The sequence below is a fragment of the Charadrius vociferus genome, unplaced genomic scaffold (assembly GCF_000708025.1).
Source record: "Charadrius vociferus isolate BGI_N301 unplaced genomic scaffold, ASM70802v2 scaffold183, whole genome shotgun sequence".
NCBI classification, from domain to species: Eukaryota; Metazoa; Chordata; class Aves; order Charadriiformes; family Charadriidae; genus Charadrius; species Charadrius vociferus.
In genome coordinates, this window is record NW_009648250.1 from 2,562,493 (window position 1) to 2,577,656 (window position 15,164).

Here is a 15,164-nt window from a genome sequence, read left to right on the forward strand (position 1 = left end):
ATATTAGGAGAATGCCTTTTCCTTGAAACACCTAATAGCTATTGCAAAGGAGTTTAAAATACCATGCTGCTTGATGAAAGTCACACACCTGCATCAGCTACCAGACCTTTGCTTTGCACTTTGTAGAAGCGTACGTAGGACAAAATGATAGTAAATCTTGAGGTTTCCAATGCAAGGATAGGAATTTCACCACTTGCTTTGATAACCATTAGTTTGGAAGTTGAAACATGGACTGGGACGCAGTTTAAGCCCTCGACTGTAGGAATTTTCTGCAAATGAAGTTAAAAGAAAATTCGCACTTAGGATCTGTTTAAACCCTTTTCATAGTCCACTGGTGATCCCAGAGTTTACCTGCGGGCAAGAATGTGCACTTCCGAATTTATACCAAGCTTTGTGGCCCATGATTATGACACTGACTTCAGCCCTTTCATTCATGTTTGTGTAATAACCCTGACTTAATTATGAGAACATTCCCATTTTGTTGCTACTGAAGTTCTTGTGTGGCTTTTTAAAAGATTTCACTAATATTTTCATTGGATTATTCATGTGATTCATTACGCTCAGCAGAAGGAAAAGGCAAAGATGCCAAATCTCAAACAAAACGGTGTGGTGTTGTAATATAAAGCTTTAAGCTCCCATTATACATGCAAAATGCAGTCTGTCGCACTGGCCCCCAGTTACACATAAAATGCAAAAAAAATGCGCGCTTAGTTTTAAAAGTGCTTGATTATCTGGTATGGGATTAATAGAGTTTTCTGCTGTTCATGAACTCCAGGTTAAGGTCTAATTCTGCTTCCTTTATATCATTTTTATGCTCCAAGAGCAATATTTTTTATTGATAGTTACTGGAAATCTGTCTGGTTGGTTATATTTTAAGAGATTCATGGAAAAATCTAAGTGAGGTAAAAATATTAGAAAAGGAATAATTTAATATTACAGAAGATTTTTATCATCTCTAGGTTCACAGATTACCTTGAACATGCTACTACTTGAAAGGATGATTTTATATCTGTTTGAGACCATACAAATATTTGAGTTAAAAAAAGGCAGAGAAAATGATTCATTTTGGCAGACCGTGGGCAGTATCAATGGTGTAATTCAGTAAGAATTTTTGGGACTCACTTTTTAATGTCTGAAATTGTCAGAAACCAATACTAGTTTAAAGATAAGAGCATTAATATGCTAATTTTCAATTAGCCTCATTGACATATTAGTCATTTAGGGAAGTGCAGAGGCTAAAAGTTGGTGACAATGCATAAAGAAGGGAGTTAGGATATATTCGAAATTTAAGGACTTTCTAGCAGACATGTCTTTTAGAAGGTGTTTTGTGGATGTAGAGCAATTAAGTGTGCCACTGGTGGAAAGCTATTTTAAGTATTTTCTGGAATTTGACGTGATGTCCTCAAGTGTCTGTATATCTAGATAAATTAGCCCAAATTGAATTATGGTATCCTGTTGCATTCCTAGACTGCAGAAAATATGAGCTAGCTTGCTTGGTTTCCCCACCCCCTATCAGAGGGATGCTGTCCTTGGTTTGGCAATCCATATTAGTGTGACTTAAGTATGCTCTAATGTTGGGATTACAGCCTCTTGAAATAATGCAGAGTAGGATGTTGACATTCTCTCTGCAAATCTTTCTTTGCTTTTTTCCTGTCTTTTTATGAATTATTAATTTTTTATTTTTGTAAGATCTGCATAAGGAAGACAGTTCCTTGTGACTGAGTAATATGTAACTGGTAATGGAGCAAAAGATCATGAATGTACTGTTGCCTGCCAGTAGTTGACTTTCCTTTGTTTGCCTGGTTTTCCATCTTTCTCGTAATACTATAAAATTGTAGTTAAGTTGCTCTCACAGCTTCAGTTGAAAGATCATGTAAATGTGGCTGGGCTACGCGATAGCCCTTCTCTTAGCTGTTGCGGAGTTACTGGAGCATAGCCTTACATTGAGTGTAAGAGAGGATATAGCTCTCACAGCTCAGTAGGTCATTCTTGGATTATGTCATGGATATTGCCAATAGGAGGGCAGTAGAAAGGCTACTTAGATTAAATGATTCAGTCCACCGCTTTAACAGAATGTAATTTAGAGGAATAGAACTGTAATTATCGTCATTCTTGGAAGCAAATATTTTTTTCCAATAATGTATGTTTTGTCCAAACATACATACGTTTCTGAATAAGGATCAAAAGTTTATCTCTGTTTATTATTACAGCATTATTAAGCTAAGGAACAAATACAAAAGAAAAAAGACAACAGACATAATTTTGTGCTCAAAAATCATAATAATTATACTTCATAAAGGAATGTCTGTCCAGCTCTGTTTTCTTTAGTAGGTTTGATAAACCCTGTAGTGCCTTTTGTTTTAAATAATCACGGAAAACAGTTTTTTGTGTTAACTTAAGCTTAAGGACTTATTGCGCTGGCAAAAAGAAGCATGGTCGTGTGCAGGGGATTCAGGGGTTTGTAACTAGTCTGCTCTGTTGTGATAAAGCAAGCCAAAACTCCTGTCAGTGATCTTGCACTTTTCCCTTTATGTGGTTAATGAATGGGGGACTTTTAAGGCAAAATCTTAATGTTGCCCTTCTTGTTCTTATATAAGAAGTAGTATAAAAATATTTGCAGCTTCTTTTAGGGTGATGGATTATCTTTCAACATGTGCAGTTAGCATGGGGGGCCAGTTTGACTCATACCGATATAGTGTTCCTATATGATACCACTCTGGGGTCCCTACACTGACTTTTAATTCGTGGTGGCTTTCAGTCAAAATGTGGTGGGAGGACAGTCTATATTTTAATTTTTTTATTTCTTTCATTTTCAACAGCTGTATAAAAAAAAAAAGTTTTGCAAGTTTAATCTTAATAATCTTCACCCAAAAAAAGCAGACACGCTATGTCATAAAATAACTATTAGTGACTAGTTTGTATCCTATAAATCTAACTTGAGTTGATAATATGGTCCATTACCAGCTAACTGCACAGAGTATTTTTCATTTTACACTCTTCAGTTACTTTTTAGTGAAGTGTTAAAAAATATGAAGCTTTTCTCCTCTCTAAAATTGCACACTGTCTGTCTGTTATTAGGGAGATAACAGCTCTTATAAATGTTTCAGTAAGCGTTAAGTAGACAGTTATGTGCACTCTCATTCCACGCTTATTTGCTTACTGTAATAAACTGATAAAATATGTGTGGTTTGTCTCTGTGTATCTGCAGGCATCATGAGTCACATAGATTTCCTTTAGAAATAATGTTGTGTCTGCAGAATTGATTGGTTATTTTCATAAACCATCCAAAGGTACACAAACGACTTCTATTATTTAAACATATGCTGTGTAAGATTTGTAGGGGATTATCTGCTGGTTACTAGATGCTTCCTGTTCTGTTAACTCTTTGGAAGATTATTTTAACCCCATAGTGATTGCAGGTATCTGCCCTATGTGATTCTTTAAGTATTGCAATTGTATGCATTAAAAATTTTAGAATTAAAACAAAAAAAACCCTCTGTTTACCAAACTGATGCAACTGTTAAATAGACTGCATTACAGTCACACCAACCTTTGGCAGCTCAAAACCCTTGCGAACAAGTAGAGGGCCTGAGAATTCTCATCTTCCACAACTAAATTCCTTTGTTCAGCATATATACATTTTATTTATTTCTAGTACTGCCACATTAAATGCAACTGAAAATTAATGTTCTATGAGAAGGAAGATGGTTAAAACATAACGTCATTATTCTGCCTGTCCTTTGCGTGTGTGTTGCTCTATATAGTATATTGAAAATAAAAGTGAATGGGCTCACGAGTGAAATTATGACTGAAACATGAGAAGCAATGCTGAAAGGTGCATAGATTAAAATCTCTAAAAATCACAGGACGGGAAGGTTTCAGTAACATTTGAGTCAGTGTTACAGTTTAAGCATAGTTGAGGGATTTTTTGCTGTATTTTTTGCATATGTATCTACGTTTTGGACTTCTGACTACTAACTTTCTATGTTTTCGTTCCTTTTAATAAATAGTATTAATAAAACCAGCTGTATGTTAACACAGAGAAGCTAGTATACTTCAAAATACTTGTTTTAGCATGAATAAAACGTATTTCCTAACCTTGTTAATGAAAAATGGGTGAACCATTTAATGAAATAACTTTTCTGTTATGCATGTCCTGTTCAAATTGAATTGTGTTAAAAGTTAAAGACTTAGCTTAAACTTAAAAATAAGATTTAAAATATATCTTAAAGCTTAAGTTCTAATCATTATTTCATCAGTAGTTTAAGTAACAGGTGCTAGTATGACTCTGTTAATAACTTATTACTGCTATTGTCTTTATGGACCAATAAGATATTTATTATTCAAAGTACCTTTCTTATTTCCTGACAACTGAGTTGGTTTTTGAAGTTCTACCTTGTCGATTAATTATTTCTAGAAAACTAAGCAGAGTATTAATCTATTAAAATTTGGGTTTAGTACTCAAAGATGTTTTGAATTTTGAACTGTGAAGGTCCATGCAATTCGTCCTTTTCCCATTCATTTTGCATTAGTCAGAAATCTTGTCACAGGAGTCACTATTTTATAAATATAATTTAAAGATAAGCTACATAGAAGTAACCCTAATTTTATCATATATTTATGCATGTAAAATGGCACTGGAGTAAAAAGATACCTGGTCAGTATGGGTTTTGTAAAATTTCACTGAATTGTGTTCTTGGACAGAAGTATTAGATGTTTTCATGCTTGTCAGAGATCAGTAATTGGACCAAAAGAATTGACTCCATTTAAAAATATGGTGACTGTATTCTTCAAGTGGCATTGCTACTATTATTTGACGAGGGACAGAAGTTTAAATATTTGGCTATGTGTTCTATTGTAAACAGCTGTATTTTCTTCTGATCATATTGGACAACTAAAAATGTTGTCCCTGAGAACTTTACATTGTCTTTTTAGGGGGAAGAAAAGGTATGAACCTCACCAATTTACTTTAAAAGTATCAATATATTGTACAGATTCAAAGTTGGGGTTGTGGAGTTTCCTCAGTTCAGACATATTCTGAAACTGCCTGTAGTCTTCATACTGAAGGTTACTAGTAAATTACTAATTTGTTTCTAAAACGTCTGATACCAGAGGTTGTGTGTATTAGAGAAAGAAAAACGAGGTAAGAAGTTGAAAGTGAAATCTGATGTGGAAATTTTTGCAGAGGTGTTTGATCGATCATGTCCTGTATGTGTTATTTTAATTACGGTCACATAGTGGTTGAGTTTTGAGGGGATGTGAACCCTTTCTTCCCTTTTTCCTTCATTATTTGTTCTTCATTCAGTATGATATTGTGAAATTTAATGCACCTTCCAAAGCCACCTCTGAATACAAACTCACTCAGTTCCTCATGTAGTTTTCTTCAGGTTTCATCAATGTAATGCTTACACTTCTAAACATTTATTAGCTGATCTTTACAGATACTCATTTGAGATGATGGATATTACTAGCCTGGTTTTCCAGCTCAGAAACTGGTGCTCAGAGATGAAGATTAAGTTTGTTATGTGCTCGCTAACTTCTAAAGTTTTTCGACTGGATTCTTTACAGCCTTATGTTTTCCAGATACTCTCCCATTGCTGTAACACCTTGTGGGTTTAAATCCCAGCTCTTACCAGCTTCTTTTATTACTGGAAGTGATCACTAAGTCTTCAGATCAGCCCCTCGATGTTAAATGTGGTGGTCAGGAAAGTGTAGCAACCTGTAAGTGTTTTGTACGGAAGGCAAGATAAAAGCCCGTTCTCCTTGCTTAGCTGCTTGGAGTCCTATACATCCTTCTATTTGCAGTTGTCTCTTTCACTTAGTTACACATTCAGGGCTGTGGGTAGGGCAAGAGAAGGCGGACACTCATCAGTGGAAACAGATAAACAGATATATCTATCAGATATAGTATAAAGTTCATAGTGCTCATAGTGCATTGACCAGACAAATGGGATTTTTGTGCTGAGCGTTTGGCTTTTCCAACCTCCGTATTCCGTTTGTGTGGTGTTACTTTTCGTGTAATTGCCTAGCCTTTCCTTAAAACTTGTTTAAAGAATTCAAATTCACTTTTCTGCATTTTTCTGCATATTCCTTACTTCTGCACTTTTGAGCTCATGATTACGGATTTCCTTATCAGCAGTAACTTCTGGGAATTTGTTTGTGCACTGAATGTCTTTTATTCATGCTACTTCTTCAGGATAGAATGGACCCAAACATCCTTGGGATTTCTCTTATTGCTTGTGGCAGCGAGACTATTAAAAAAGTGGGAACATTCATCTGCTCTATACAACTGTGGTTTTAGTATTCGACTGGTGTAATTGTTAGGCAACATTTTTTGTGGTTTTAACAGGAGAAGAAGACAATTTCTCACTATACTTTCACAGTACGCAGTGGGCTTGGGATCACCCTTGAGTTCTGATGCAAAGAACAGAGAGAGACTTCTTGTTGGAAACAACATAATTATTTGAACTGTAACTCTTAAAAAAAACCTCCAATAATTTAATGGATAACTGTAGAGTTAAAATATTGAACACAGATTTATAATGGAAAGTGAGGCAAATACAACAAAGTTAAAGCTGCTATTTCTCAGCACCAGAAACGTTATTTTTAGGCTCTGCTATCTGATGTCTATTACTGCAATTTGTTTACGCATTTATGTTTCTAGTTCACTGAAATTCTGACTACAAAGCAGGCACTCTAGCTGAGTGAAAAGTGCAATATTTAATTGTCATTTTGTCTGTTCTTTGCTTACACCATTCACCAACTGTTGTTTTGTACTTAACAGGTCACTACCCAAGTCTCTGTGCCAACAAAAACACATGAACTGCTTCATCGAATGAGTGGAAAAGGATTAGCAGCTCATTATCACTTCTCAAGACAGCCGGGCATTTTCGGTGATCGTATGGTATCTGTGCAAGTGACAATAACAAATACAACTGATCAGAAGATAGAGAATATTCACATTGGGGAGAAGAAATTACCTCCAGGCATGAGGATGCATGAGTTTAATCCAATAGGTAATCATATCCTATCTTTATAAATACAGAATCTTAATCTTTTCCAGATTTTCACATATAGGAAAGTGTTTCTGCGTAGTCATATGTATACCTATATATATGTATGTATACACATATATATGTGTATGGATGTATACATACATGCACACACTCATGTAACTGTCCTGTCTTAGATAATCTGATTTTAACAAAAAATTTAATTCAGCTTTCTCCTACTTGTATTTGACTTCAAAAATAACTGCATAGATCGGAACTTCCATGCCTACAAGCTTACCTGCTTGTTCAAATATCAATTATATTGTATCAATTCCAGTTGATGTAATAAAATTTTTCTGTCTCCCCACAAACTTTAATTCTCTTACAGCCTTAGTCCAGAATGGCTGTAGCAGACTACTATTAAGAATAAGGTTTTGATTTATACGTTCACAATGATTTTCTTGCCAAGCTTTAAAGAACATTTGTAGGTGTATTATTTAGTTTGGTGTCTCAGAGCTTTCTCATTTCCTGTGTGAGCTTTTGACAGGGGAGTGGAAGTGTCCGTTCTAGTCCAGTTTGCATCTACCATACTTCCACAAAGTGTGGCTACTTAGACTAGGTAGAAAGCAATGCTGTAGTCAATCCTAAACTAAATTGTTTTACTCTCTACCTTCTCACTGAGTTGGGTTTTTTTATCTAAATTTCTGTTAGTTAGGAAGAGTAGGAAACCTGAGAAAGAAGAACACAGATCATAGCAACTTTTATTCAAAGGTAGTACCTGTGCATACAACTTGCTTTCTTTTCTCAGCAGATCTTTCGTTTTGGACATTGTGTTATAATCTGAAGGAACAAAAATGTCTCTATTTCATAACAGAAATGGAAAGGACAGGCACGCTCCTTTTTGACACAAGCTCCTGTACTTTAGATGCATTTCTTCTCTTTTAATGAGCTACATTACTATGTGAATCCATATCATGTTAGAAGAATACAGAAACAAGTTCTGAAAGCACAAAAGTGAAGTAAAGATTTCAGTATTTAAAAGGTGTTTGGTATTAAATTGCTCTATGCCATTGAAATACTCATTTTTTTAACATTTGAAAAGCTATACAGATTTAAACCAAATAGCTACAAAAGCAATTGTACAATGCTACAGTTTATTTCAAAGTTAAAATTTTGGAAACATTTGCATTTTGATAATGATACATACTTGATCAAGGCAGTTACTTTTAGGAAATACATTAAATTTTGTGTTTAGTGAACTGTCTAGTATTTATTCCTCAAGATAAGAAGTCCAGCACAGAGTTCCAATTTCAAGTTAGTTTTGACCATCACCCTAATTTTATATCATTTCCTTTAAACATCAAAGGTAATAAAATCACAAAAACTTACCAGAGGAAAACTAGTAATCCTATAGGATTACTATATCCTAGGTGATACTGTACTCACAATAGTAGTCAGTGAACAGTAGCATTCACTTCTGTCATGTAAAAAACATTGTCCTGAATTTGCCAGTAGAAGTGGGCCAAATTATTTCACCTAAGTCCCTGTGCGCAGTATTTCCTTGTTGGCTAGGTGCATTTGAAACCCCATTTGAAAACATTAAGCTCAAAGACTTTTGTAAAGTTTAGTCTGAATTTGAGCTGGATTCTGTAATCTTTTGATGCTTTACACAGACTTCTTTTCTTGAAACACTTTGTTTTCTATTCATTCCCTAGTATTAGTTTAGTCTTTGCCTAATTGCATCACCTCCGTGTTTTCTATCTCTATCCAAACTAAATCTTGATATAGTTAAATTTTGTTTGCTTTTATCATGGAACAGCTGTCTACGCTTCACTTCCTGAAAAGCATCAGATACATTAATGAATAAACTGGAAATTAGACATTTTTCTGCCTGCACAATCATTTTTTAATCCCTGCCTTTTAACTGTGCTTTTAGGTTTTCTTTCTTGTAATCTTGAGAAGTCAAACTCTGTTCCAATGCTTGTTTTTAGTATCTCCTTCTTATGTAAAAAAAGAGCTTTTCTGCCTTCCAAAACAAAGCCCTATCTCTACAACATGGAAGAAGCAGTATAGTGATATAGGCAAGAAACTAAGAATGACCATGTCTCTTGATACCTTGATTTTAGAAATGCCTCAGTCTGCACTTATGTAAAGCATAAAATTGTCTTTCATTTGGGTTAATAATCTTTCTGCTCCCTTCCATAACTAATGCAGGTGGAATATTGAGAAATAAGTAAACCACACTAATTATGCAATATTTTAAGTTCAGCACTTTTTCCATTACTGTGTGTAGTCGTTTAAATTTTATTAATATTTGTTGTGTTTTACTATTTATTAACTAAATTTGCAAACTGGTGTTACTGAAAATGAAATCTCAGTGCTGGATCTGTACACAAGTAAAAGGATTTAACTTCAATGTATTTTTTTCTATAAATAATTTTCCTAGCTTTTGTTATAAAAGTCCTTATTTTGTTGATGGTAGGGTTGTAAGATTGAAATGGCAACATTTCATAGAATCATAGAACAATCTAGGTTGGAAGGGACCTTTAAGATCATTGAGTCCAACCATCAACCTAACACCGCCACATCCACCGCTAAACCATGTCCCTCGGCACCACGCCTACACGTGTTTCAAATACCTCCAGGGATGGCGACTCCATCACATCCCTGGGCAGCCTTTTTCAGTGTTTGATAACCCTTTTGGTGAAGAAATTTTTCTTTATATCCAATCTAAAATTTCCCTGGCGTAACTTGAGGCCATTTCCTCTTGTCTTCTCTTCTTGGATGCCAGGAGGTGATCAAGGATTTTTGAATCTGCTGCCAAAGGCTGCCACACACACGTTCAGCTCTGCCACATTGCTGAGCATTGATAGTTCAGGCTCCAATCCATGGCGTACAAGGTCTCAGGCAGAACCCAACCACACCAGCTGTGGGGAAGGGGAATCCAAGACACTTAAACATGCAAGTGTGACATTTGGTTGATGCCTACTTGAAATTAAACTGCAAGTATTGGCCCTTTTTGATGGAGTTTTTTTTTAATATAGGTTTTCTAATTATGTGAGGTTTGGGGGTTTACATCTGGGGTCTTCTGTTGCTTTGCGTGAATATTTTACCTGCTCAAAATTTTTTCACGTAGAATGCCTGGAGCCTGCAGGATCCATTACCGTTTCAATGGGTATTGACTTCTGTGATTCTACTCAGACAGCCAGTTTCCAGTTATGGTGAGTTCTTGGGGACGGAGGGTAATTTTTTTGCTCTTGGAAGGCAGAAGTAGGGTATACTGCAAGTTTACTTGGCAGTAGCAGACTTGCTGCTTATTAAATATTTAAAGAATTGAACAACAGTTCACAACATGATGTATACTCAAGATGTTTTTGGAGAAATAAGACATAATTAGTGTTTCGTTTTACTGTGACAATGATTCAGTTTCGCTCTTCCAAATTTTTTAGCACTTGCTTCTGAAACCAAAAATTTCATGGTAAGCTCAAATCTAGGTTTGAAATCACATGTATAAGTTCAAAAACTCTTTGACAGGTTGTGTTTTGGAGGTTCTGTATTTCCCTTGGTGTAAATGATACCAAGTAGAAGCATGAACTTGTCTTCCAATTTAGAATTACTTCTCTGTTCCTGAGCTTTATTTTTATTTTCCCTCTGTATTCTTGGGATTCTTCTTAATAACACCACCGTGAAGGGAGCAGTCAGGTCTGACTAGTCTGCTGGAGTGTTTTGTGTGTGTTCTTCCTTGTAAGAAATCGCAAATCAAAAAAGCACATAGTGTGAGCAATTTTAGTACCTTGAGTGCTTATGGTGGGTGTTTGTGATCTATGTAACATGACTGCGTGAAACCAACCCCAAAATTTGCTGACCAAAGAAGCTTATTCTTTATGCTGTAGATTCTTTTAAATGATTAGAAGGAGAATGAAAACAAGTAACTGGCTGGCCAGCTAGATTTTGTCTTATATACTTGATTTACGCTTTTTATGCTCATTATTGGCACATTCAAGATCCTCTTTTGTATGAGTTCCTGTTGCATTCTAGGCTAGCAGGGAACCTGTTAACCCAGTGAGAACTCTGTTATTAACTGGCATTTGAAATCAGGGAAAACTTAGAGTAGCAGTGTCCAAACGTTAGGAATGAGCAAATGGGGGAAAGCTAGACACTTTCTTTTAAGAGCTATTTAGGCTTGTATAGTCTTTGAAACTATGCAAAGGCACAAAATAGATCTGCACAATGCTTTTTTTTTTTTACCGTATTTTGAAATAATGATTTTTTTACCTATTTTGTTGCAAGAAGCACCACTTTCTATATTCTGCACAAAAAAGGATACTGAATAGACTTTCACGTTGATGCATAACAGTTTAGGGGAAGCCCTTTGAGAAAGCTCTGTACCCCTTTCTTGAATCTTGTAGACATTTTAGTGTACTAGTACCAAGCACAGATTGCACAACTTACAGGTTATTAAAGACAGAGATGTACCCAAGTGACTCCAAAAGAACCACTGTTAAAATAAAATTTCTTGTTCTAGGGGCAAGGAGGTTTTAATATTGATTCTCCCTCCCCCCTCCCTCCTTAAACCTTTTCCTGTACAATGGATGCTCATGTGTAGTCATTTTGAAGATATTAGTACCTCCAGCAAGATGTCTGCAGCATGTAGTTCACGCACATCATGCTGGTCCGTATTCTGTTTGCTGAAATTTGGAAACAGCTTTGAACTGTTGCTTGATGCTGTGTTTGTTTGGGAGGCGAGGTTCCCTTCTAGGCAATGCAATTTTTTAATTTCTTCAAAATGAAAGGTTCTCTGTCCCTAAACATATTTTGGGTTTTTTTAAATAAAATATGCTCAGTTTATAAAATAAGAACATTCTTTTTTAAATAGAGAGGATATTTTTCTTTCAAGTACATATTTTCAGTATGCTAATGATTTAATTCTAAACTTATATCATTTATTGCTAAGAATCTTAGCAGTGATGAGGATAAGCAATGTAGCATAACACATTGATTTTATGCAGATCATCACCTTTATGTTTTGGGAGGTCTGCTGTATTAGTGATATATAAAAACTGATTACTTTCTCCAACATTGCCTAGTAATTGTTTATTATTTTCCTATTAGACAAACAAGACAGATCAATATTCCTGAACACCAACCAGACTATGAGTAACATCACTGTAAATAGATTTGCCTCAGACCTCAGCGGTGTATTCATTTTAATGATTTGGACAATGTGAGTCCAATGACAAAGCTCAAGCTAAGTTTAAAATTAAATTAAGAATAGGAATTGCTTACTTTGTTCCTTTGCTGATTGATAAGGCCTTGTCTCTTTGACACTCATTCTTAGAAAATGGTATAAAAATAGGTAAAATGTTCTTTGCATTAAATTTGCTATTTTGCTGTTAAAACATGTATTGTTCAAAATCCTACTGATGTTCAATATCACTGAAGAAATTGTGCGGTGGGATGTTTCGGGGGTGATGTTTCAGAGAACTCAGCTGCAGCCTTTTTACCTTGTCATACTTCTTAAAAAGCTTTTATCCAAAAGGAAGAATGACTTGTAGAAGTTTGTCAAAATGTAGTTGAAATACTGTGCACACAAACGTGTCGATATTCTTATATTTCCTGGTAACATATCTTTATGAAAGACATTGTCAGTTGTTTTGCATTTTTGTTAGAAGCATGTTCAGCAGTAAAGTGTTCCTGATCATAATCATTTTCTTTACGTTGTTCTAAGAGGAGCACTTTGTCTTGCATCAAATGTAATTGATCCTGAAGCAGTGTAATCACAATTACTCACTTTCTTAATTGGCCTGCCCAAAATCAGAAAATGGAAACCGATCGGCAGTGTTTAAATCAATAGCTTTGTAGTAAAGCTTGTGGGGGTAGGGAGATAGTGGTAATGGGTAGATCAATTGGTCTTAGATGCCAATCATGGACTGTGTGTTTTGCATAGCAAACACTACCTTTCTGCTTGGGGATGTGCTGTTGTAGTAGTTGTTCAATAAATACAAGCTGTATAAAGAAAAAAACTAGAATGAGTAATAAAATATTTAAATCTCCTTCCAAATTTGTTGTACAAATCAAGGACAATGAAGGAGAAACTGCATCACAGAGAGGGATTTGGAGGGCTGAGCTTTGAAAGACCTCCCTTGTAAATATTATTTTTATTAAGCAAAGCTTACTAAGATCACACATCTAATTAAAAAGAGATGAAATGCCTTAACTTGAAAATTTTGCCTAATGCGTTTATTTAGAACATGTATTAGGACGCTCACACTATGTACTCTTAAGGAGAACATCTCTTCATTGCTATTTTTCTTGTGCCATCTCCTTGGAGAGGCACACTACTTCAGTCACACTGGTGTTCTGCACGATAATGCCTCTCAAGCAGAAAGTTAAAGAGAAATAAATGGAGGAACTTAGTCTTGTAAAAGATTTTTGTGTTACTCCTTCTTTTTGGGTTACTTTGTTCAGATTCTGCAAGCAGGATATACACAACTTAGAAGTGTAATGAAATTTGTTGTTGGATAACTCACATGCAAGGTAGTCTGGTAGCTTGTTGAGTCCTAGTTAAGCATTAGTATATTCACCATCCCAGTAAGAGACCTCAGTCTTTGCTAGGCAGGTAGGCATCAGTGAGCAGAGGAAAGGTTGGAATGGATCCTTGACTTTACAGGCTGACTGTAGAATTCTATTTTTTTTCCTTGTCAGATTTTATGCATTTCCATATCAGTGTGTTTTCTCTTGAATCCTTGAGCTCCTAGTAATCACCATCTTGAGAATCCTACCACTGTCTCTTATTTTATCTTTATTGTCTTGGGTGTCTCTAATTTTCAGATATTCTCAGGTCTTTCTTACAGCTTACCAATTTCCTTAGATGTCTGTAGAAAGATTTAGGAGAGTTGCCATGTCAGAATTTGGTATTGGATCCTTGGAATGAAGACATCTGAATCCCTAGAGAAGAAAGGCGAGAATAGACAGAGGGTTGCAGCATATACATGCCTTTATCCTATTTTGTGTACATGTGTTTGGCATTTCGTATTGCTGTATGCATTCGTAAAACCTGGTAGGCAAATCACAGAATAGTAGGGGTTGGAAGGGACCTCTGGAGAACTTCTAGTCCAACCCCCCGCCAAATCAGGTTCACCTAGAGCAGGTTGGACAGAATCGTGTCCAGGTGGGTTTTGAATATCTCCAGAGTTGGAGACTCTACAACCTCTCTGGTCAGCCTGTTCCGGTGCTCTGCCACCCTCAAAGTAAAGAAGCTTTTCCTCATGTTCAGATGGAATTTCCTGTGTTCCAGTGTGTGCCTATTGTCTCTTGTCCTGTCGCCAGGCACCGCTGAAAAAGAGTCTGGCCCCACCCTCTTGGCAATCGCCCTTTAGATATTTATAAGCATTGATGAGATCCACTCTCAGTCTTCTCTTCTCCAGGCTAAACAGACCCAGGTCTCTCAGCCTTTCCTCGTAAGAAAGATGCTCCAGTCCCTTGATCATCTTTGTAGCCCTCTGCTGGACTCTCTCCAGTAGTTCCTTGTCTTTCTTGAACTGGGGAGCCCAGAACTGAACACAGTACTGCAGATGTGGCCTCAGCAGGGGAGAGTAGAGGGGGAGGATAACCCCGCTCAACCCACTCTTCTTAATGCACCCCAGGATACCATTGGCCCTCTTGGCCACAAGGGCACATTACTGGTTCATGGTTGACTTGTCCGCCAGGACTTCCAGGTCCCTTTCTGCAGAGCTGCTTTCCAGCAGGTCAGCCCCTAACCTGTACTGGCGCATGGGGTTATTCCTCCCCAGGTGCAGGACCCTATGCTTGCCCTTGTTGAACTTGATTAGGTTCCTCTTGGTGCAACTGTCTAGTGTGTCCACGTCTCGCTGATGGTAGCACAGCCTTCTGGTGTGTCAGCCACTCCTCCCAGTTTTGCATCATCAGCAAACTTGGAGAGGGGATACACTCTGTCCCCTCATCCAGGTCATTGATTAATATGTTGAACAAGCCTAGACTCAGTACTGACCCCTGGGGAACAGTGCTAGTTACAAGCCTCCAACTACGCTCTGCACCACTGATCACAACACTCAGAGCTCTGCCATTCAGCCAGTTCTCAATCCACCTTGGTGTCTACTCGTCTAACCCGCACTTCCTAAGCTTACCTATGAGGATGTTATGGGAGACAGT

The 15,164-nt window shown here is 36.6% G+C and overlaps 1 protein-coding gene across 1 annotated transcript in view; it reads left to right on the plus strand.

Annotated features, from left to right (window-relative positions):
* AP3B1 (adaptor-related protein complex 3, beta 1 subunit) overlaps nucleotides 1-15,164 on the plus strand; it is a 151,964-nt gene that overhangs the window by 112,174 nt on the left and 24,626 nt on the right. Inside the window, 2 exon segments of the mRNA XM_009884240.1 lie at nucleotides 6,785-7,016; nucleotides 10,129-10,213. Coding sequence (XP_009882542.1) covers nucleotides 6,785-7,016; nucleotides 10,129-10,213 — 317 coding nt within the window.